General features: G+C 40.9%; 3 protein-coding genes across 3 annotated transcripts; 1 reads left to right on the forward strand and 2 right to left on the reverse strand.

Moving 5' to 3' along the window:
• Positions 1 to 3,725: 3,725 nt before the first annotated feature.
• LOC308108145 (tripartite motif-containing protein 16-like protein) lies at positions 3,726 to 6,178 on the reverse strand. The gene is made up of 5 exons (XM_080460898.1): positions 5,931 to 6,178; positions 5,556 to 5,597; positions 5,400 to 5,462; positions 5,141 to 5,280; positions 3,726 to 5,045 (listed from the first exon to the last, which is right to left on the reverse strand). Exons 1-5 carry the CDS (start codon positions 5,980 to 5,982, stop codon positions 4,635 to 4,637), a joined length of 708 nt encoding a protein of 235 aa, XP_080317024.1. The 5' UTR covers positions 5,983 to 6,178; the 3' UTR covers positions 3,726 to 4,634.
• Positions 6,179 to 7,600: 1,422 nt separating this feature from the next.
• On the reverse strand, positions 7,601 to 11,802 carry LOC308123239 (stonustoxin subunit beta-like). The gene is made up of 5 exons (XM_080485624.1): positions 11,393 to 11,802; positions 9,399 to 9,431; positions 9,236 to 9,298; positions 8,999 to 9,141; positions 7,601 to 8,674 (listed from the first exon to the last, which is right to left on the reverse strand). The coding sequence occupies exons 1-5, from the start codon at positions 11,439 to 11,441 to the stop codon at positions 8,246 to 8,248; spliced, it is 717 nt and encodes a 238-aa protein (XP_080341750.1). The 5' UTR covers positions 11,442 to 11,802; the 3' UTR covers positions 7,601 to 8,245.
• Positions 11,803 to 14,633: 2,831 nt separating this feature from the next.
• LOC308123827 (tripartite motif-containing protein 16-like protein) lies at positions 14,634 to 16,360 on the forward strand. Its single transcript, XM_080486521.1, has 5 exons — positions 14,634 to 14,743; positions 15,022 to 15,054; positions 15,159 to 15,221; positions 15,343 to 15,485; positions 15,558 to 16,360. The coding sequence occupies exons 1-5, from the start codon at positions 14,692 to 14,694 to the stop codon at positions 15,978 to 15,980; spliced, it is 714 nt and encodes a 237-aa protein (XP_080342647.1). The 5' UTR covers positions 14,634 to 14,691; the 3' UTR covers positions 15,981 to 16,360.
• The last annotated feature ends 5,808 nt before the right edge of the window (positions 16,361 to 22,168 follow it).

The following is a 22,168-nucleotide window of genomic DNA, read 5'->3' on the forward strand; positions in this document are numbered from 1 at the left end:
TTAATATTTATTTAGAGCCTGCAAATACATGTCGGGCACTGTAGAGACAAGCTTATGTTGGCTCAAGCTAATAGCTTCCATCACCAGCAGGAGAGAGAAAGACCAAATGTTTTCATGTACCACCAAAGTAACAAGTCACAAGTACATGGGTACCTAAGTCATTTTAAATATTAATTACTAAATCACAGTCAAAAACTGCCTAAACTAGCAGGGTTACAGTAATGCAAGTGCATGTGGTGTCCTATGAGATTAGAAAAAGCAATCACCCTCTCACCCTTGTCGGATGGTATTTGCATCATCGTCAAGCTCAGTCCTCTAACAGAGGCCTGCGAGCTTGAGGGTTGAGGGTTCAGATGTTGTTCCTGGGATCTGCCGCAGGCACTCTCATAGTTTGGGGGTCACTGCCCTGAGTGCTCCTACTACTATGGGAATCTTCAACCCTTGGTATTTCTCAACCTTTCCCTGTTCGTTCTTTGGGATGTTGCTGTCTACACTGCAATATTTATCACTGTTGCCCCCTTCGGTTGTTTGTCAACCACCACAATGTCCGGTCGGTCACCCAGCAGCTGTTTGTCAGTTTGGAAGCTGAAGTCACGCAGGACCTGAGCTCTGTTTTTCTCAACCACCTTCGAGGGATGTCCCACTGAGATTTGGGTACTTTGAGTCAATACTAGGTATCGATGTTTCTGTAATTTCCAGCTACTTGTGTCTCTCCATGTAGGCCGATCCTGGTTATACTTACACATTGCAATATGTGCTGGACCGTCTCTGGGGCATCTTTGCACAGCCTGTCTGAACTACCTTTGCCTCTATGGCCCTTATTCTTAGTATCTGTTCTTGCGCTGCCATGATTAGTGTTCCGTTTTATCTGTCAGTCCAGCATTTTCCAGTGTTCTGCTGGGTAGCTAAGGAGTTCGATTTTACATGATAAAGACCCTTGGTGTCTTTTTTTTTTTGCTCTAGCAACAGGAGATTATTATAATACTATGTGTACCATTTCAGAACTTTGAACTTTTCCACATTTTGTCACATTAAAACTGCAAATGTAAATGAATCCTATTGAGATTTTATGTGACAGACCAACACAATGTGCTGCACAATTGTAGGAACACGATTCATGGCTTCACTTGATTAAAACTAAAAGGTGTGGTATGCAAATGTATTCAGCCTCCTCTACTCTGATACCGTAAAATAAGATCCAGTGCACCCGAGCGGCTTCAGAAGTCACCTAATTAGACAATGCTCACTTAAAATCCCCCAAAAATTCATTTATGTTTGTGGTTGTAATGTGACAAAGTGTGCAAAGGCCAAATGATATGAATAATTTAGCAAAAAAGTAAGTGATGAAATGAAAGAAAAAAAAAAACAATAATTATAAAGTTACTGAAAACTGAATTTAATACACATTTCATAATTTTACAAAAAGGCCTTTCCAAGAGAACAAGACACGGGTTGGATCTGTTTTGCACCACTTACATCCCTGTCAGTCTGCATTAAAGCAATGTTGGGACACTTTCCAAATCCAAATCCTCGTGAACGTCAGTTGGACAGTATTGTACTACATAAAGTTGTGTGTTGCTATAGAAATAGCAGGAAAAAGGCAATTAACAATAAAATAGAGACAGACCATCATAAAACTTTCCCACAGAGAAATTCAAACAGTCCAGGTGCCAGTGAGTAAAGTTTCCTTCATCAGAAGACACAGACTGACAGGCATCCTGAACTAAAACAGCTACCTCACGTTGTTCAGAGGTTCACCCTTCAGCAAGAGCATGACCCAAAACATAAGTCCAGGCATAGTCAGGACTTCATTCGGAACAAGATGATACGCTTAAAAACATGGAGTGGTCAGCACATTCTGCAGACTTTAACTCCATCGAGCGAATTAATGACCTACATAATATGACATTGTTGTTATTTTTGTGTAATATTGTGTAGTAGTGTAGCCAAGGGACTGAATGATGAGAATGGTAAGCATTAACTCTGCATATTTACATGTAGATGTTCTATAATACATAGAAATCTGTAGGACAAGAGGAATTAGCAATGGGAGAAAAGTTTTCTGAGACCATGCAATCGCTGGAAATAGGCAGACACCTGTCACTACAGCAGTGGTACGTTTAGTTTAGTTTTCTTTTGCCATTTTGTTGTAATCAATTTAATCTGATAATAAAGACAGTGACTCATCACACTGACCATTGCAGACGGACTGTGAACGGTTTGAATTTAGGCCAGCAGCTGCATGTCAGAATCTCTGCTGGGACCAATAGTGTCAGAATAAATGAGTGTAGCATATCATCGATGGGGTGGCGTTGGACCAGATGGGAATAATATCCTGAGAGAACGTGAAGTAAATGTAATTTAGAAGCAGCGACTGAGTGCTACTCATCGAGCTGGTCTACACGTGTTCAAATGAAGCCCATAAATACTTTTTGGGGAGACTTGCTGACATGAGAGCTGCGTACAAAAACAACAACAATTCTTTAGCCTCACAATGTGTATTAACTAATAAAAGTTATTAGTTAATACAGGTTATCAATTCATTTTTCATTGAAGTACTTATAAGCTGCTGAACGTTCAAACGTTAAGTTTAAAACGCACTGCATTGTTTACAAAATCTTTTCAGACAGCACCATGAAATGGTGGACACGCTCCTGTCTCACCTATATGTCATGCTATATGTGTCACATATATTGCCGATACCACTTTAGCTGTGGCACAAGCTTAGAGTTACAGATCATTCACATGCCGGGCATAGGCGCTGATATACATACACAAACATGTAGGGCAGTGGCACTCTAAGCGTGATTATTATTAGATTCTGGTCTCCAGTTTAGTTTTTCTTTGGTCCAAGGAGGATGATTGTACCTGTCATATAGATTTAACTGTAACCATCACAGACTGTAAATTCTCACATGGGCTCAGCACTGCATAAATCACACAGTTCGGTATGGCTACAGGTGTGCTTCAGTCTTTTATGTTTTATATGCATACAGTGATCTATATAAGTATTTCTTGGATCTATTTTTAATTAGGGTGAATTTTTGAAAGTAGGTCAACTATTGTAAAAAAAAAAGTGATCCCATCTCAACTGTCATGTGCCTGGTGCTTTAGCTGTCTTGATGTCTTCTTTGCTATCCTAAAATATAATTTTTTATAGTTAATTCATACAAGGTGACCTGCCACTATTTTCTGTAGTTGCGGCTGAACTTCACAGTGCGGAAACTACCAAAGTTACTTGTGTCGTTTTTGTGCTTGAATGTATTTGCAGCGTAGTCCTTCAAACCTGTCACGTGAAATACAAGTCCAGTATACCAAAACCAACCTGCAATATATGATGATATTGCAACCTGAAAAAGTTACTAAGATGATAAGTGCAATGTTTTGTGTGTGTGTGTGTGTGTGTGTGTGTGTGTGTGTGTGTATAACTGTGATTAATCCAGAGAGATACTTGCTTGACAGATGGCACTTTTTCAAACCGAGATATGTTTAAGCTGGTTCATTCAACAGTTTATATCAACAACAAAAAAAGCATGAAATGTCAACATGTTCATAATTTGCATGTATTCGTTGCACTTGAAAAATGAAAAGTTAGTAGATGTCACTGTTTATAGGCTGTTGTGTCACCCGTTTACTCATTTCGCCCAATTCAGATAAAATTATTCTGAATGTGAGTTTGACACCTTTTGCTTGAAACGTTTGAAATGAAAAGCACACAGTTACGTATATGCACGGTGGACATTTAATAAAAAAACAAAAACATTAATCTTACTTCAGAACACAATACATTTGATCCATTTCTGACAGCGTGCGTGTTATACTGACCTTTGCTGCTAAATGTCCTTGTCTATACATGTCCTTCTTTTAAGCTGTGAATGCCTCATGTGGCTGTGATAGTACAGCCTGTATTGACCAGTATGTAGGACACATGGCGGTGATTAAATGGTGGTTAACAGTGGTATGGCTCGCATGTTGTCGCTTACTGAAGCAGCTCTGGGTGCCTGTGCTATATAGGGTTGCATGATGCATGTGGCCTGCAGGAGTGAAATTGTTTTGTGTTTTTCCCTTCTGTAAAACTCAAGCTTTAGGTGTTAAGGCAGCTGGAACAGGGGCCCACCTGCCATAGAAGGAAAGTGATCTACAAGCTGGAGCCTCTCACATTTCAAAGCGTGCCCCTTTGACCCAGAAGGAAGTATTTCTCACTCCCTTCTGCTTTACTCAGCTAAATGTGTAGCGGATCAATGTTATGAGGTATTTACACTGTATGTGCAACTTAATCTCAGTGTCACATTAGGGCTATTGCCTATTAGACGATGACCAATGACAGCAAAGCAGCAAACGCAGCTCAATGGTAATTACATTTTAAGAGGTTTCACAGTTTCCATTCAAATGGTTGATATCAACTTTTTCTAGCAACATATATGCTATGCATAACATAATCACCCTATAAATATTAAATCCTATGCATTGAACAAGTTGTACAGTTTATACAGAGGGAGGATCAGAAAAGTAGGGCACACACAGATATAAAACAATAAGGGTGTTGATATTTTACACACATTTCTATTATTTAAGTGAAAATACTCTGGCATTGGTAACATTTACAGTATTTATTTGATTTTAGGCAAATAGACTCATTCTGTTTTCCTCAGTAAGGTGGCTGAAGATTGAATTCCCATCCAGAAACCTGGAAGAACCTTTTTCTCTATAGAAGTTTGAACTTTGTACAATAGCTTAACTTCTCGCTCTGCCCCCTCACCGGAAACCCTGTAAAAGTTTATAAAGCCGGCTGGCTGGTCGACGTAAACCCCGATCGTGGAGCAATATGGCACATTATCTATGTTTTTGTCGATGCCATTGAACCAGATCTGGAAACGCATTCCTGACCAGCACAGACCCCAAGACTCTTCGTTTTCTCCAAGACCAATTTGCCCAGAAGTTGCCCTCCTTCCCGATTCTTCGTAGGTGGCTCCAATTACCACCCACCCAGAGTACTCCACTTCCCAGTAAGCCCTCATGTTCCAAATACCTTCTTTGCACAACACCTTTAAAGGAGAATACAATAAAATAAGTTGAAAGACAATACATTTGTCATATTGTATTAACATCAACATTATATCTATGTCTATTTTGGACGTACCTGAGGAGAGCATTCATATCTCTCTGGTCTATCAAGGACCGGACAGACTTCCACAGTTTTACGAGAAACCTTCGACCCACCATCAGAAATCCACAACATCCTATTGGCTGTCTTATCATCCAAAGACAAAGTCAGCCAGTCTACAGAGTAAATAAATGAAAAAGAAGAGTATATTACAGTACATTAATAAAATACCAATGAATCTTACAAAATATTGCTGGATAATACAAATGAGTTAAGAAACCAATTCTACTCTTACACTTCATGAGCTCAGCTCTGGTTGTCGGCTCGGGGATTCCAGGCAGATATGCAGAAACCTTTTCTGCAAGTAAAGTAAGTAAACTTCAACACAGATAGGCCTATATTTAACTGCAACATATATGTGGCTTTAAAACATGGATGTCCCAGTCATTACCTGGGTGTGTCTTTTCATTCTTCTTGGAGTTGATTTTCTTCCCTTAAAATGTAAATTCTAATGGTTAAAGTGTGCATTGTTTCGACTCTTACACAAACACAAGCTCAGACAAACCTTCATATCCTACAATATCACACATTTGTATTCAATGTATTTGACCAATTATAGAACTAATAGTTGAATTTTTTAAGAATGACAAAACATTTTGAGAGATGATGTACATATTTGAGTAAGATTCCGTTATGAATCGGGGGGGGGGGGCTGCAGTTCTTCACTCTTAAAAAAAAACATTAACACAATTCATGATTTAAACAAATTCAGTCTCTTTTCACATTCAGTATTATAATTTTCGAAGACATGATGTAAAATTCTTACCTGGTTTGGTGTTTTCAGACAGGATTATTGCAGAATTGGGTCTGGTTGGCATCTTGAGGCGTCCGTGTTAAAGATCTACGTCCACAGTCTTCAAAATTCTTGAAAAGGTGCTATGACTTTCCCCCCGTCACTTGACTTTTATACCCCTTCAGGAAAGATGAGAATGACTCGAGGAGTGTCTGACTAAGATGTCGAGGTCAGTGGAACGATGCTCCGCAGGTGGTCCAAGGAGGCACGCGCTTGACTCTGACACATGGGTACAAGTGGGACAACCACGGCTATTTGATCCCCAGGAAACTTGAGGCGTCTGTTCAAAAGAGCAAGACGTTGGTCTCCACCATGACTTGGGGGACCGTTCAAAAAGTGGTGTTGTCACCGTTGTCAACACGGGTGCAACGACAGGACCCAAATGAGCAGAAACACACACCAACTAGATAAGTAAGATGTTCTTTTTTAAAGAACATGGTCGCTTCTTACAATCAGTTGAACAACACACTGCACATGTCACCAGTCCGTCACAGTGAAAACAGCGAGTCAGACAGTCACATTCACACCTACGGGCCATAGTCACGCCAGTTAATCTCTTATGCGTTTTTTATTTTGTTACTGTGAGCATACTGAACATACATTTAAACATGCACAGAAATGGTCCAATAAACAGACTCAAACCGGAAATGTTCTCCATGAAGCAAAAGGCCAAACCACTTCCCCAACATGTGGCCGGCCCATGTATTGCCATTGTGCCAGTTAAATGTCATCCTTGGACTGTGGGAGAAAAGAGGAGTACCTTTAGAAAACCCATGCAAGCATATGGAGAACATGCAAACTCCATTCAGAAAGGTCCCTAAACCCAATCAGGACAGTTTGAAACTGGGGATCTTCATATAGCCATATGTCTAGCCATAGAGTTCCTATGTCCCTCTGTCCTGCTCACTGAGTCGTTGGTTAGCTGTGCAATCAGCTGAAGATTATGTCCTTACAGTTACTGTCTCACTAAACGCATGTTAACTGGAGAATATATCAACTCAGTCCTCCTGATATAATTAGCAAATATTCAGCCTTTGCTTTATACAACCTGTCTGTTGTTGTTGGTAAGCTGGTGTCTCTGTCTTCATTATTAACTTAATAAGTCATACTTAATGAACCAGTTATTAGAGCAGTCTCCCCTTACGTAGCTTCTGCTTAACTTGATGAAAAGTCGTTAGATTGACCCCACACATCGCAAACAGTTGTACGAGGTTTCAGTAACTTTCACAATACTGGTAGTATTTCATACTGATGTGTGTAGCGGATTAAGATTAAAGGAGGTACCAAGGAGGCAATGGGGAAACGTGTGTGCAAAAGTGGGGCTTATAAAATTCGAGCTCCACAAGGTTAGTGTGGTTTCGGTTACTCCTCAGCTGGACACCTCTATCGGTGGAGCACACCCATTGCGCCGCCTGACTATTTTGAGGTGGGCCTTCTGGTGGCATGTCCTGTCCGCCCCTCCTCCCCCTCATTCTGTCAGTGGTAAATAAGTCATTTGTTGATCTCCACTCTCACCATTACAGTATTTTGGGACGTTGGTCTTGTGTAATATGCACTGTGATATCCTCGGACGATGATGATGATGACCACTGGATATGTACCAGTTTGAAAAGATGTCAAACTAAGATTTCTTAATAAAAATAGAACCACAAAAAGCCAAACACTTTATTATCATTTTATTGAATATTTGGGAATTCATACATATCCAGAACTACTTTCAACATGTTCTTTCCGCTTTATTTATGCATTAGATGATGGAACAAGAAAAATATAGGTTTTACACAATGCCGTCCCATATAGTTAAACTCTCATGATTATTAGTCTACATACATTAATACATACACCAAGACTGTATACATCTTTAGCACACAATAACAATGGAGGAATTAAAATATGTACAAATACATCAGAATACACCTTGAGTGGTCCGGTAGTTTCAGGAAAGTCCGAGAGAAGAAACGGTCTGAAATACGTTTCACTGAATCCCAAACTAATGAACTTTGCTCCCTTTCTAGAAATATTCAAGAGCCACGTACTGACTATGTCTGCCCTGAAGAGTTTGTAAATAAGAAAAATGCCTACTATACTTGTACGTTACTGTCTATATGTCGATGTGACATGCATATGACTGACATGAATCTATTCTATGTTAGTAAGCTATCAAGGCACATTGAGGACAAGCGATATTGGGAGCTTTATTACGATCAGATTAAAATATCTTTCCTCCTCAGTCCACAGATTTTAGCCAAGACTACTCACTTTGAGACACGATTTTAGAGCTCAGGCCTTTAATCCTCTTTCTTTATGATGATACAGTGAGACTGAGTTCCCACCCAGAAGCCTGGGATCATTTTCTCCTCAAAGGGCTTCCTAATCTCCTGCAAAATGGTGACCTCCCGTTCGTCTGAGGCCTCCTCGCCCTCCTTCCCATCAAACACACCATAGAAATTGAGGATACCGGCAGGCTGGTCAAGATAAACACCAATTGTGGAGCATTGAGGTAAATCCCTGATCTCCTCGCTCTGGCCGTTGTGCCAGGCAGTGTAGCTAGAACCACACCACCCTAAAGCCCAGGACTCATCATTCTCTCCCAGGCCGCAGGACCCCGCTGAGTTTCGCCTTCCTGCATTTTCGTATGCAACTCCCACCACCACCCATCCAGAACAGGCCACCTCCCAGTAGCTTCGAAAGCCGAAGATGCCTTCTTTGCAGAGAACCTGTTGGATCGAGGACAAGAACGTCAGCCTGATTCAAAGGAAATATAACATAACTTGTGATTTACGACTGTTCTCAGTGGGGACAATTTAATGCATCGCGTTAGAAAGCCAATCTGTCCGAGACCTAAATAAACTCAAGAGACCTTTGATACTTAATGCTGTGGCTTGTGTTTTATAATCATATCAGTCCCCTGCTGAGAAGGCATGTTAATGACCAAATACTCTCATCTCATTTTACACATCATCAACTGGGCAAACCAGGAGAACCAACATTCGAATCCGGTAAAAAGGCCAAAGCAACTTAAATGAATCTTTATATCATACCTGTGGGGAATACTCATATCTCTCCTCTCTGTCCCAGACGGGGCACGTTAAGTCATCAGTCATACGAGCCACTTTAACCCCACCATCAGTGATCCACAGCTTCTTATTGGCCGTCTTCTCATCCAAGGTCAGGTTGATCCAGTCTGAACAAACAGGAATAAACAAGTCTTTAACAGAATATTTGGGATGCATCAAGTGGTACAGGGACATCAACAGGTTTTGATAAAGTGCTCTCACGTTTGAGGAGATCAGCTCTGCATTTGGGCTCTGGGAGATTTGGGTCATAGGAGGCGATCCTCTCTAGGGAGAGCAAATACTCAGGTATTAGTTTTGCAGAGCTATTAATCAATGCATTAGCATTCCCAGTGCATAGATGAATACTATGATAAAGTGTTTTTACCTGCAAGAGGATCTACAGGTTTGGCGTTTTTCTCTGAAAAACAACACAGGAAATATGATTTTAACCTGAACGACCTATATTGCGATGAAGGCTGTTTGCTATGGCAGAAGTCACGCCTGTCTCAAAAGGTGGTGAGGTGAACCTCTGCAAAATGGAGTATACTTAGAAAACCATCTGCCTCTGTCAGATCAGCACATCGGTTAAGCATGCTTGTTGGAGTCAGTAGTTGATTCATGGCAGGCAGTTGGAATTACCGAGCCACATCCCATGCTGTGCCATTGGCTTCAGTCACACTCGACTGCAGTGTAAAGCTCGGAGCAGATTATCAGATGAGACGAGAGACATGATCTGTTGGTTTGAATCAGATAAGCTGCCTACGTAGAACCATTGCCGGTAAATAACAGCCGGGATATGTTAGGAACGTCCTCCTAAAAGTTCAAACTTCATTAAAATTTGTCAGATGGTTGTCGGATTTTCATAACCAAGTGGGATGATCGACAGTCACGCTGATTCATAACTTTTCCTGAAGTAATAAATGATGAATTTAAGCTACATCCTAGGCTGAGTATGTATGCCAGTATTGTAACTTATACTTTGGTGTCATGTGTAAGTATGCAGTCTCCAGTTTTTTTGTTCAGGACGCGGATCATGAAGAGGGGACACTTTATCCTCCTAGCATTAAGATGTCAACATTGACAAACATAACTAAAGTGGGTTTTTTTATAGTAACAAGCAGCATCACCTCTAAAATAAACCGCTTGTTTCATTGACACGTTAAACCTAACTGAGGACATTAGGGTTATCCCTGCAAATTCCAAGAAAAATGGGCAAACCATAAACATTTTAAATACTCATTGACAGTATTAAAGGGTTTTGTGTGGTAGACGCAGAGTCGTGGTTCAAGGTAACGCTGCAGTGAGCCAGCACATGTAAATCTACCTGACATCATTATCTGCATTTTTCCAACCTAACAGATGGTTTCACGCTGTGCAGAATGTGCGTCACGTCTAAATGAGGTGATATTCATCTGCCGAGTAGGGGCTGAAAGAGAATATGTGACAGTGTCAAGCCACCTGTCTGGTTATAGCACAAGGTGATGAAAATAACTGCTTTGTCTAGCCTCATTACAACCTGACACCCTACAAAATATTTAGGCTGAAAAACGCTCCCAATTCCACCGGGGAGCTCCATGTGGGGCTCGTTAGCGGTGCTGGGAAATGATTTGACATTTGATTTTTTGGAAATCTCTCCTCACTTAAGTAACATCAACTTCATCTGTGACATTTAATCATTAAACATTTAATAAAGCCAATGTTTGTGCTTTAAACAGGCTGGAGAGTGACAGTATGATCAAAAGTCAGCACATATACTAGAAGTCTATTTTAAACTTTTTTAATGTCCTCAGCAGGTTACTGAGCGGGTTCGTTTGAGTTCACTGCGGCTGATGCTTTGGTTGACGTCTCCCCAGACTTTGCTCGCAGCAACAAGGGCTCTCTCGGCTGACACCAAAAATCTCGATATATTCTCCGCAACAAAGTCACACTGTACATACACCCACTTAAATACATACAGCTGAGTACGTTAAATCTTTTCGAATACAGATGGTGTTGACACTTGCAGACCCTTGGTCCCAGGCAATAAAAACATTATATACACCAATAATGACAAGCATGAAATCACTCAGTGAATTACAACGTGTTTTTTTTTCACAGACATAAACTCCAGTGACCCATTCACTCAAGATCTGCCTCAGAGGGTGATAAAAAGCCTCAGTGCTGCAAGACACGGTGGGGTTATTAAATCAGGACGTAAAAGCAGTACAGCTGCACTGGAGGCAGCAGCAACATTTGACAGAATCGTACATAAACTCTTGAGATGTTCTATATTTTCCTAATGGAGCTAGAATTACATAAAATGTGACTTTTCAGAAAACCAACTGCATCCACTGTCAAGACCTATGAATAAAAGTTATGCAAAATGCAACAGAAATGTACCTTTATTTGAATTCCTGGTGTTAGAAATGATCCTGTCGGTTGTAGGCATCTTGAGTTGTGGCCACCTTTTTAAGCTGCAACAGAGAGTCTCCCTTGGCCTGATGTCACCGGTCCTCTCGGGTATGATGAGTCTCCGTTGGCTCCCCTGCTTGACAACTTAATGCCGCTCTTATATACCTTTAATGCAGGACAGAGGTGAAGAAATCATAACTGGTGGCGTGGACAAGAGCATGAGGTCAAACTTGCCAATGGAAAAGAGGGAGAGGCAGGGGGTTTGTAATCGGAGCTGCTTATGTATATTTTTTTCCTTAAAAAGGTTAGATGGATGCTACGGTGTTTTCAGGTCACCCTCGGTTACCAAGTAAATCACGCCCCCCCTCCCCTCTCACTCCCTGGACATCACAACCACTGATCTCTTCACATTGCCCAGTGACAGCATTGATGCATTGATGCTGGATGAGGTGGTTGGTGTATGCAAACACACTGACACCCCCACAAAAATACACACACACACACACACACACACACACACACACACACACACACACACACACACACACACACACACACACACACACACACACACACACACACACACACACACACTCAAATGCACACGCACTCACAAATCCTGAGTATGCATCTGCAAAGACTTAAATCTACGCGGGTGTGTTCCTGGTAGTGTTAGACATCAAGACATGTGAGGTCCGACAGGTGCTAATGCAATAAATTTCTGCATAATTACGTAACTTCATCCACTACTTGGAAGTGTAAAAAAACTAATATTTACTTCAGATTACAGAACAAAGTTAAGTAACTTATACTGTAGTGTTTCCACTGATATGCTCAACATAGATAAAGCTTTGTATGGTTTATCTCAGAAATAAAAAAATAAAAAAACAACCAAATACTTACAATCTGTAATGCTTAAAAATGTTTTGCTGGCTTTTTGTGCTTACACCATGTTTTCTACCAAGTGGTGAATGTCAGAAATCACTCAAACCAATTGAAAACGGTCACATTCGATCTGTTATCTGTCAATAACATCCACATCCCTCATCACCGATGTCCTGAGGAAACACAGGAGAGATATGATACGCCACAAAGTGATGAGATGACTCACTCATTTGCACATCACTCGCTGCTAGATATTGCTAGCTTGCAGAGAGTAATGTGGAAATGTCACGGCCAACAAAACAACCCACGAAGATTATAGGAGAAGATTCAAAGCAGGTGTAAAAATTGATCGTGGGGATAAGATAAGCTGGGGAGTGCAATCGCAAAGCTACAACCAAGAATAGACAGGCATTTTTTAGATTAGTTTTCCCTTAAATTACTGTTAACTACAACGAAAACAATTAGTACTGTAAATAGTTTTGTTTACACAATATTCAGTTAACCTGCTATTAAATAAACTGTTACATAACTTTATCAAGGATGCATTAAAGGATACATTAAAGGTATATCTACAAAGTGGTTGGACAAACAACAACATTAGAGCAGACAACAAACAGAAAAGAAAAAACAAGAGCCACTCAGAGATTGATGGGAAGTTCTCAGGCAGGACGTTACAAAGTAAACAGGCCCTGAAGGAAAATGAGGGATCATCTTTGGATTGCAGCCTCCACTTTAAGATGGCCACAAGGCTTCCACTACAGGATCTAAGGCTCCACACACATATGGGTTCACGTCATAGCTTAACCTAAATACTGCGAGGAAGGAGGAGGTTCCTAGGTTCATCATGCCAGGCTTAACTACACTCGTGCCCTGCATTATCACGTCCAGCATTTCCCACCATAAATGCCCTAATGCGCGTGTACTTGGGTTAAGAGAAAAAGCATTTCGCTGGTTGTAAACTGCTTGTCGTGATCAGGTCCCCGCCACCCTCTGTGAATATGAGGTGTTTACTGTCTGAGGCTTAATGCCAAACTTCATGTCAAGGATCTCTCGTCCTCCTTGGGTTCCTGCCTGTCCAAGTAAATGACCCACTGAGGCACTTATTGCAGTGCAGCCAAGTCACTGAACAGAACATACCAGGCTCTGTAATGTCTAAACCCTCCCTTACAGTGTACTTTGACAGTAAAAAGAGAAGGGTTAGGGTCGAGAAGTTAATGGGTTTGTCTGTGTCTCGGAATTTCACCAGCTGTTCTCTCTGGAGGTTCACCAGTGCGTCTTCCTAAAGAAAAAAAAAAAAGAATGAAAAAAAAGGCAAATTTCTTCAATTATCAAGCTGATTGCAGCTAAAATTAAACGTTCCAATTGGTCATTTAGGCCTCAAGTGGGAAACCTTTGTCTCCCCCTTCTGTCTGTGAACTTAATTACAAAACAGCTGTTGACTGTGGCAGGTCACAGGCTCCTCTGTGGCTTCCACAAACTATTTGGAGTGCCACAGCCTCCACGAAATGGCTCCTTTTACTTTATAGTTTTCATGTGGTGCTCCCAGAGCGCTCCCCGTGTGCTTTATTCTGCCCATCATGGGAATGTTGCACCGCAACCCTGATTTCAAAAGTTTGTATAGTGTGAAATAAATGAAGATGTGCCTGATGGTGATGGGCTTAATGAAGATTGTGTGAACTTGCTTGTCAACGGGTGAAACGCATCAGATGCTTATTGATGGGTAGAACTGCAATGTAATATAATGTGCTCTTTGAAGAGACACCAAGAAAAAAAATAGCAAATATTAATGTATGTGCTTTTAATGTTTAAAAGTTGAAATCATCATAAAAACATATGGTTTTTGTTTGAAAAACAAGCAATCAGAATTGAAAAATGTAACACAAAAACAATAAAAGATATTCAAGAGAACTCATTTGCAGAGTAAAATTGTTTGGGATAAGTATATGAACTTACACTGACGTGATCTCCACTGATGAACTGCTCTTCCGATGAACCTCTTTTCTCCACCACTATGGGGCTGAACTGTACACCCTTTACCACGTAACCCTCCTGTTCCTCCAAGACGACAGCATTCCTGAACAGACATCGATTTCTGAGCTTACAAAGAGATGATAGTGTAATTGTACAAAGAAATGTAGGGATACTTGAATAAATGTGGGTCAGCGGGTCAGGTGCTGGTGCTGACGCTCATGTCCTGGTTTGGCAGTGTCTGTGGCACGCCCATTAGCGAGGACATTATGACTGCATACCTGACCAAAATTTCTACAAGGAAGTCCCAGGGGCCTCCAATACCTTATTACCCTTTCCTGGGGGTATATAAAGAGGCAGTTTGCATCATCGCAATACAGCACCACTGACAGACACACATTCAGGAAACCTCTATAGGGCAAGTAGCGATAAAGATGCCGACAAGTGCTCCGACTACGAGGATCATGCCTGCAGCAGGCAGAGTTGGTGAGTGAACTTCCCTTCAGCACAATTATCATTAGATAATAATGATTATGAGGGAGGTTTAAAATGCAAAGTGGAGCTCAGAGAGCTGCAGCTAATACAGAGTCTGAAGGTAAATTAAGAAGTGCATCTTAATTAAAAAATTTTTTGATGGAATTTCTAGGTTGGAACCGCTGACACTAAAAGCTTGTGCAGAAGTGATTGTGTTTATTGTTATATTTTTCACATCAAGATCAGAGTAATGCAAAACAATGACATTCATGCTTCCATTGTGTTCACAGGGAAAAGAAACAAGCAAGTGGATTCTCTCTTAGGTTAGTTTCATTTGCATAAAACAAGCGAAGTGAAACACTTCCACATACTCTATAAACACACTGCACCACACTCACCTCTGCTAACTTTTTTTTTTAACACTCAGAAAAGATTCCCGACTATGATCCCAACGTCCCCGAGCCTACCTGCCGGGCTGATCTTCTGAAATGTAAAATGAATCATTTCCCTTGTGTTGCAGTACTCAGCCACATTTCTATGCCCTCACTCTAAGAATAACTATTTCCCCTCTCCCTGTCTGGCTTTGCTTGTAAAATGTCCACACCCTACAGACTGGTTCAACCTCTCCCTGGATGACAAGACAGCCAATAAAATGCTATGGATCACAGAGGAAGGATCCAAGGTGTCACGTATGACGGATACTGTCACCTGTCCCGTGCTGGACAGACCAGAGAGATATGAGCATGTCCCACAGGTACGTCTGGAACAGTCGTCGTGAATTACACATCGCTTGGCCTAAACTAATAAACTCCTGTTTCTCTTCAAGGTTCTTTGTAAAGAAGGCATATTTGGCTTCAGAGCTTACTGGGAAGTGAAATATACAGGATGGGTTGTTGCTGGAGCGGCCTATGAAGGTGCAGGAAGGAGGGGAGGCGATGGGCAGTGTGGGCTGGGGGAGAATGAGCAGTCTTGGGGTCTCGGGTGGGGGGGCTCGCACTACCAAGTCTGGTACAACGGCCTCAGCAAAGAAATCTGGGATATTCCCCAATGCACCACGATTGGGGTGTACCTCGACCAGCCAGCCGGCGTCCTCAATTTCTACGCCGTTGAAGAAGTGGAGGATGGAGCCGACGTGCACAAGGAGATCCGTCTTCTGCGGCAAATCAAGAGCTCCTTCCAGGGAAAAATGTTGCCCGGTTTTTGGGTTGGACAGAAATCCTCATGTTGGTTCGTGAAGAAAGATGAGTAAAGAGAAGCATTTGTCTATTACAGAACCATTTTCATACATTTCCATTAAGATATATTTAACGTATCATGTTTGTTTTTTTGTAATGCATTGAAATCATGTAGATATATAAAAAAAGATTTGCAGATCATATATGCAAAATCCGTTACTGTAGAATTAACTATTTATTGAGCTGTTTGTTGTTTGAGTGTTTCTGTATGCACAGCTTGTTTGATCAAAGTTGAATGTTATATGTTTTATAGTGTAGTCTTGTCACATAGTACATTTTTGAAGCACTGTCCACTGTTTATTCTGGCATCACAGGCATGTTGGAACCTGTACTTTTTAAATAAAGAAATATTTGTTTGTGAACCTTCATCTGAATTAAACTCATTTTGAAGTTTAACTTCTGGACAATCGGTATTATTATGGTCAATATGGAACATTTACAAGATGAATATATATTAATGACGTATTATTTTTAATGTGCATCTTAGTTTCTTCTGCATTTTAATGATATAAAATGACTATTATGCAGAGCCCTGGATACATTTTAATTATTTAGGCTTTCAAAGGTCTTCAAATGATTTAATGCAATAATGACCTGTTCATCGAAACCTCTTGACATGAAAAGTATAAATACATATCTATATACTCACGTGGGTACGCACATAACTGTTTCCACAGAAGCTACGCTACTGTGTTTCAGCAGGACATGAAGGGGGAAACCATCCTCTGTGGAACGCTAAGTCACGATGTATAAATACTAGTTTACTGCACAGGAACATTCATCCATCAATGTCAAGTGAAGCATCTGAACTATACCATAACTTCAGCTGCTGTGGAACTTTCATTCTTCACCTTCCTCCTGTTAACGCCGAGAGCAGGAGGATTACAACGGTGACGTGAAAGAAGATCCTGAAAAGCTGCAAACAAGGCAACATGTGACTCGAAGAAACAGGGTCAGTGAGAGAGCGTGCATGGAGGCGATGAGCTCCACAAAGAGGCTGGACTAAACTTAATGCTTTTGTTCTCATTATGCCAACTAAAACAGATCAGTGATGACAGTTTTACATAGTATTATCGACCTGTCTCATTTTACCAAGAACAGTAAACCCTTCTGTGGCTCCAAGGAGGAGCGTGAAATCCAACAACTGCACATATGCGACATGCATCCGTGCCAAGTGTCATTCCTGCAGCCACTGAGCTGGGTAACTGGACCATGAGCGAACTACCTCAGATTTGGTGTTAGATGCCACGCTACCTCTCAGATAAACATCAATAGGACATTTAATCTAGATTTTTTTCCCCTTCAGACTATTACTTTCCCCCAGTGAACAGGGAGAGAATACTCACTAAACCGGGGAGGTTGAAGGCAAAATACAAACACTCTCCAAGATTGTTGACTTTTTACATTATATCTGTATGGTATCTCTCACAAGCGAAATCAATTTGCAAAAAAGCCAATTATGAAGTTGAAGTTCTATTTTAAGTTCTATTTCCTCAGTAGAAGCCACATTGATGGCATCACACTCTGAAAATATGCTCAATAAAAACCTTGTCTCAGCAACTAAAGTAAAGCAGATGCTTAACCTTTTAGGAAATGTCCTGCAGATTAAACCAGTTGGCACAAGTATTATTAATGTCTCAAAGTAGCACTTTGCAATGAAACTCTAACAAAACTTTTGTAAATATTCACCATGGTCAATGGCAATGATGGCTGTGAGGACATTGTGGAAGCAGTGCCGGGAGACCAATGCTCACATCAGGAAAACCCCCTGAAAAAAATATAAAAACACTAAATTGAAACTCAAAAGAGCAAGTCAATAACAAAAAGTACACCAGCACACTAAAAGCATGCTCTTTAAAGACATCAAACAATTTCAAAGATTGGCTGCACCGCCCCCCCCCCCCCCCCCCCCCCCCCCCCCCACACACACACACCTCCCCCCCAAACAAATATCTCAATGTCCCAATGTCCTAATAATAATAATAATAATAATAATAATAATAATAATAATAATAATAATAATAATAATAATAATAATACATTTTATTCATAATTGCCATTCAAAACACTCAAGGTGACCGCACAAAAGTTAAAAACAACATAAAAAAAAATACAAGACAAAACAAAACAAAACACAGGCAGTATAATTGTAAAAAGTGAGACGTAAAGGTGAGAATATATGCAATAAAAAACAGATTAGTAAATTATGTTTCTGTTTACTGATGAAGCCCTGTAAAACTTCATAGTGGGAGGTTGAATGGGATTTTACAAGTGTCTGTGCACTTTAGCGAGATGGAAGCCAAGCTTATTCAATGAATTGAAAAAGAACAGACTGTCTGTGTCTCCCCCTTCTGACAATCACTGGAAACAGCAGGCCTGAAACCATCAGTGTTTGCCTGAAATATCATGTTTGTGTGTATTTTTGTATCCATCCGTCTTCTGTGTTGTGTCGACAGAGTCACGAGGCAGGATACACCCTGGACAGATGGTCAGTCCAACACAGGATAATATCATCTTTTCTTTGGACTCTTTAATTCTTGAATTCACTACTCTTCTTTTACACTCTTTCTTATTACTTTCGTGTTTGCATTATTTTCGGTATTTACTGTTTTGCACCAGTCCCACCAGAACAAATTCCTCATAGTGTGTAAACTATACCTGGCAATTAAACCTGCTTCTGATTCTTCCGAGAAGAAAACTCGCACATGCACAGGGAAAGCAAACTATTCAGACACATTCAGATGCCCAATGTTTCTGTATGTACTGTGCAACCAATTACACATTTTTATTAACATCAACACGTTGTTGGGGTTTATGGTTGGTTATTAGCATATAATTACTGTAAGTTATAGATTACTAAAAGTAATAAATCACTGGAAGTAATTTATGAAAAATGTAAATTATTAATGGAAGTAAACGGTCATTTACTCATTAACAACTCCTAAAGTAATTAAATAATTACTTTAAAAACAAAAAAAAATGAAAAATTATCAGAAATTAATTTTAATTAAAAAAATTATTAATTTGCTTAAATTTCTTATTTATGTATTAATAATAAATCGGGGTACCACCAGATAAACTGGAAATAGCTAATACCAAAATATCAGTCTCGTTTGTAAAAGGTTTATTTAAGTTAGTTAATATTTCTGCATAAAATATAACAATCTTAAATAGATTGGAAGGTGTGAGATCCGAGCACAGACTGTTACAAACCAGTGAATTGTCAACAATAAATACACAATAATCACCAAGAAGCGTACAATTCAGCTAACAGGCGTTTATTAATAAAATGTATTAATTCATAAATAATTCGGAAATCATCTCATAAATCAAAACATTCAAATAGCAAACGACATCAAACACAGAGATCTAATCTATTAAACAGCAAACACTATGTACAAAGAGTGTGTGTGTGTGTGTGTGTGTGTGTGTGTGTGTGTGTGTGTGTGTGTGTGCATGGTCTGGAGTGACGATGGGGTGTAATGACCTTGAACGTCCACCAGGTGGAGGCAGACGTCCTCGGGTCAATGTGAGGGGGTGTAATGACCTCCAACGTCCACCAGGTGGAGGCAGACGTCGGCGGGTCAATGCGGTGACTGTGACGACCACTAGGGGCATGCGGCGGCGCGCAGAGGGAGAGCGCAATAACCTGATGTGTCCACCAGGTGGATGTCAAGAGGGATTGCGATGACCCACGCGACCACTAGAGGCGTTTGACTCGCTCTTTCTGGGGACGCGGCGGTTGCTTAGCGGCCAGATAAACAAGACGGCCGTCGAGCGCGCATGCCCGAGGGCGGTCTCGGAGCGAGTTAGTCTACCGAGGGCGTAACGAACGGGCGGTTCCGTTGGTCCGGTTCTGAGTTCTGAGTCCTAAGTGGAGGTCGTAACCTGCAGTTAGGACTCCTGTGACTGAGGCAGATCTGCTCTTGCAGCAGCTAGCACATAGTTGTGACCTTATCTCGATCTGAAAAGGGGGGGCGCGTTACTGCGGGTCAGTGAAATAGGGGGAGAGATGAGAGAGGATGAAGACAAGAGAAAGACAGAGAATTCTGCGTGGCTCGGTTCTGAACCCTGGTTCCTCCACACAGAGGTCCCAGTGGGCCTGGAGCTCACTTGGACCTCTGGTTCTGAGGTGGAAAACCAGAGTCCGGGACTTGGTTGGTGCGTGTGAATGCGCCTACACAAACATATGAGATGCTGCAGCCTTATCAGCGGCACATTGAAACACACATTGCAGGTTAACAGAACATCATCCTAACTATTCTCTGCCCAGACAAAAGCTTTCACCCTCCGGTTCTGTGTGGCTCTGGTAACTGGTTGTTACCGGGTCTGAATTCAGCGTCCTAAATTCTGAGGCCTGGCTTCAGCTGCAGCAATGGACAGCAAGGCAGTTGAAGGAGGAGAGGAGAAGAGGAGACACTGGCTCTGGTCTCCAGAATCCCCCAAGAAAGCAAAAATAGAGGAAACAGAAGATGTAGTCCGAACTGGGTCCTGCTCGTCCAGCGGGCTGGTGTTGGTTCTGTCTCTTTGTTTCGGCTTGGTGCTCTCTAATACCATCCTGACGAGGGAAAGAGATGTCTCTCCCTCGAAGGTCAGATTGACAAGCCGAGAGATTTGGTAGGAGAAGTTTCACCCAGGCTAGAATTTCGGACCCCTGTAGTGTTCGGGTCGGATTCGAGCATCCTCATTGGCCACTTCCGGGGTCTGGCTCGCTCCCCTGCTGTTTTATGGCCTGTTTATTGTTGCTGGTGTTTTCCTTCGGGGGAAAAACTTCTGGAGGAGTTCATGGAATCTTCAGCCCCAACAACGTCATAGTCCCAAAAGTCTTGAGTGTCTATATTCAAATTCTAAAAATGCAAACACAAGACATTTATTTGCATAGACCAGGGGTGTCAGATAGATTAGATTAGGTGCAAAGCAGTATTTTTAAAAAGATCCCATTCAGTGTGTTTTCACAAACTCTTCTTCACAGGAATGCTTTCATTCTAATGCTATTTGGCCAACAATGAGGCAGCTGTCACTGCTACATAACTAGTGTGAGTTTGGCTGCCATCATGCATTTCAGTTCTGGCTTTTGGTTTGGTTTGGTGTGCTCGGACCCCAGGGGACATATTAGCAAAAGTAATTATCTTCATTACAAAATTCAAGAGAAGTATGCAAAATGCATTGAAGGGTCCTATTAAAACAGACAGTTTATTTCTTCAAATTATTGTTTTTACCAGACTGCGAAATACCAAAGGACCAGCGACAACTGTTTGTCCATTGAGACTGATTCTAGGGCCAAATATATATATGCGTTTCGAATTTAAACAGGAATCTTACCCAATGATCCAAAGCGAAGAGAGAGAAAGAGTTGCCATAAACCCACAAGCGTGATGACTTTATATTCCAGCTACTTTTAAAAGTTTTGCATGACCATAAAACACCAGTAAAATTTGTTACAAAAATAAGTAAAAAAAAAAAAAGAAAGAAAAATACACCATCATCTATATTTTATTTGTAGGCCCTTAAAAAGGAACCGAAACAAATCAAGTCATAGAAAGGTAAGCTCAAAGTGACGCTGACACAGCAGGTTTATCCGTCTTGTTGCTGTCAGGAAGATTTATTCAGATTATTCAGGCACTTCTTCACCAGTAAACATGAGTTTAGTTAAATAACTATTTTGTGGACTCAACAGCAGTGCATATGAAGAAATTAGTTTATCATTTCCCTTCAATCCAGTTGACATGAAAAAGATACAGTCCCCCAATAATATGTATGTTACTTGCCAATATCAATATCCTTGGTTAATTAATATTACAATTTTTGAATTTGACCTTTTAATCTAAATAAACTGTTGTTGCTGCTATAATTTCATCAAACCACCAGCAGGTCTCTCACAACTCGCCTTAATGCAACACTGCAATGCAATCTATTGTAAAGCAAATGTATAATCAGGTGTAAAAAGAATACATTTGCAACCATGCTTAAAGCATATATTGAACAACTGACTGAATTATTTCAAGGTGAGTTTTATAGCAACGTCTTATGCAACGTTGTCTCGGTATCTTCTTATGACAGTCAGAGTGACTTGAACTATTTCCTGTTAATGTGTTGCTGCAGCAGAGAGGTTCCTGCTTCAAATAAACCACAAATCAGCAAGCTGTGCAGAAGCCTGACAGAGAGTTGTTGGCATGCATCAACAAATCAGTTTTCAGAAGGT

This window comes from Lipophrys pholis, assembly GCF_963383615.2.
Source record: "Lipophrys pholis genome assembly, chromosome: 1".
NCBI classification, from domain to species: domain Eukaryota; kingdom Metazoa; phylum Chordata; class Actinopteri; order Blenniiformes; family Blenniidae; genus Lipophrys; species Lipophrys pholis.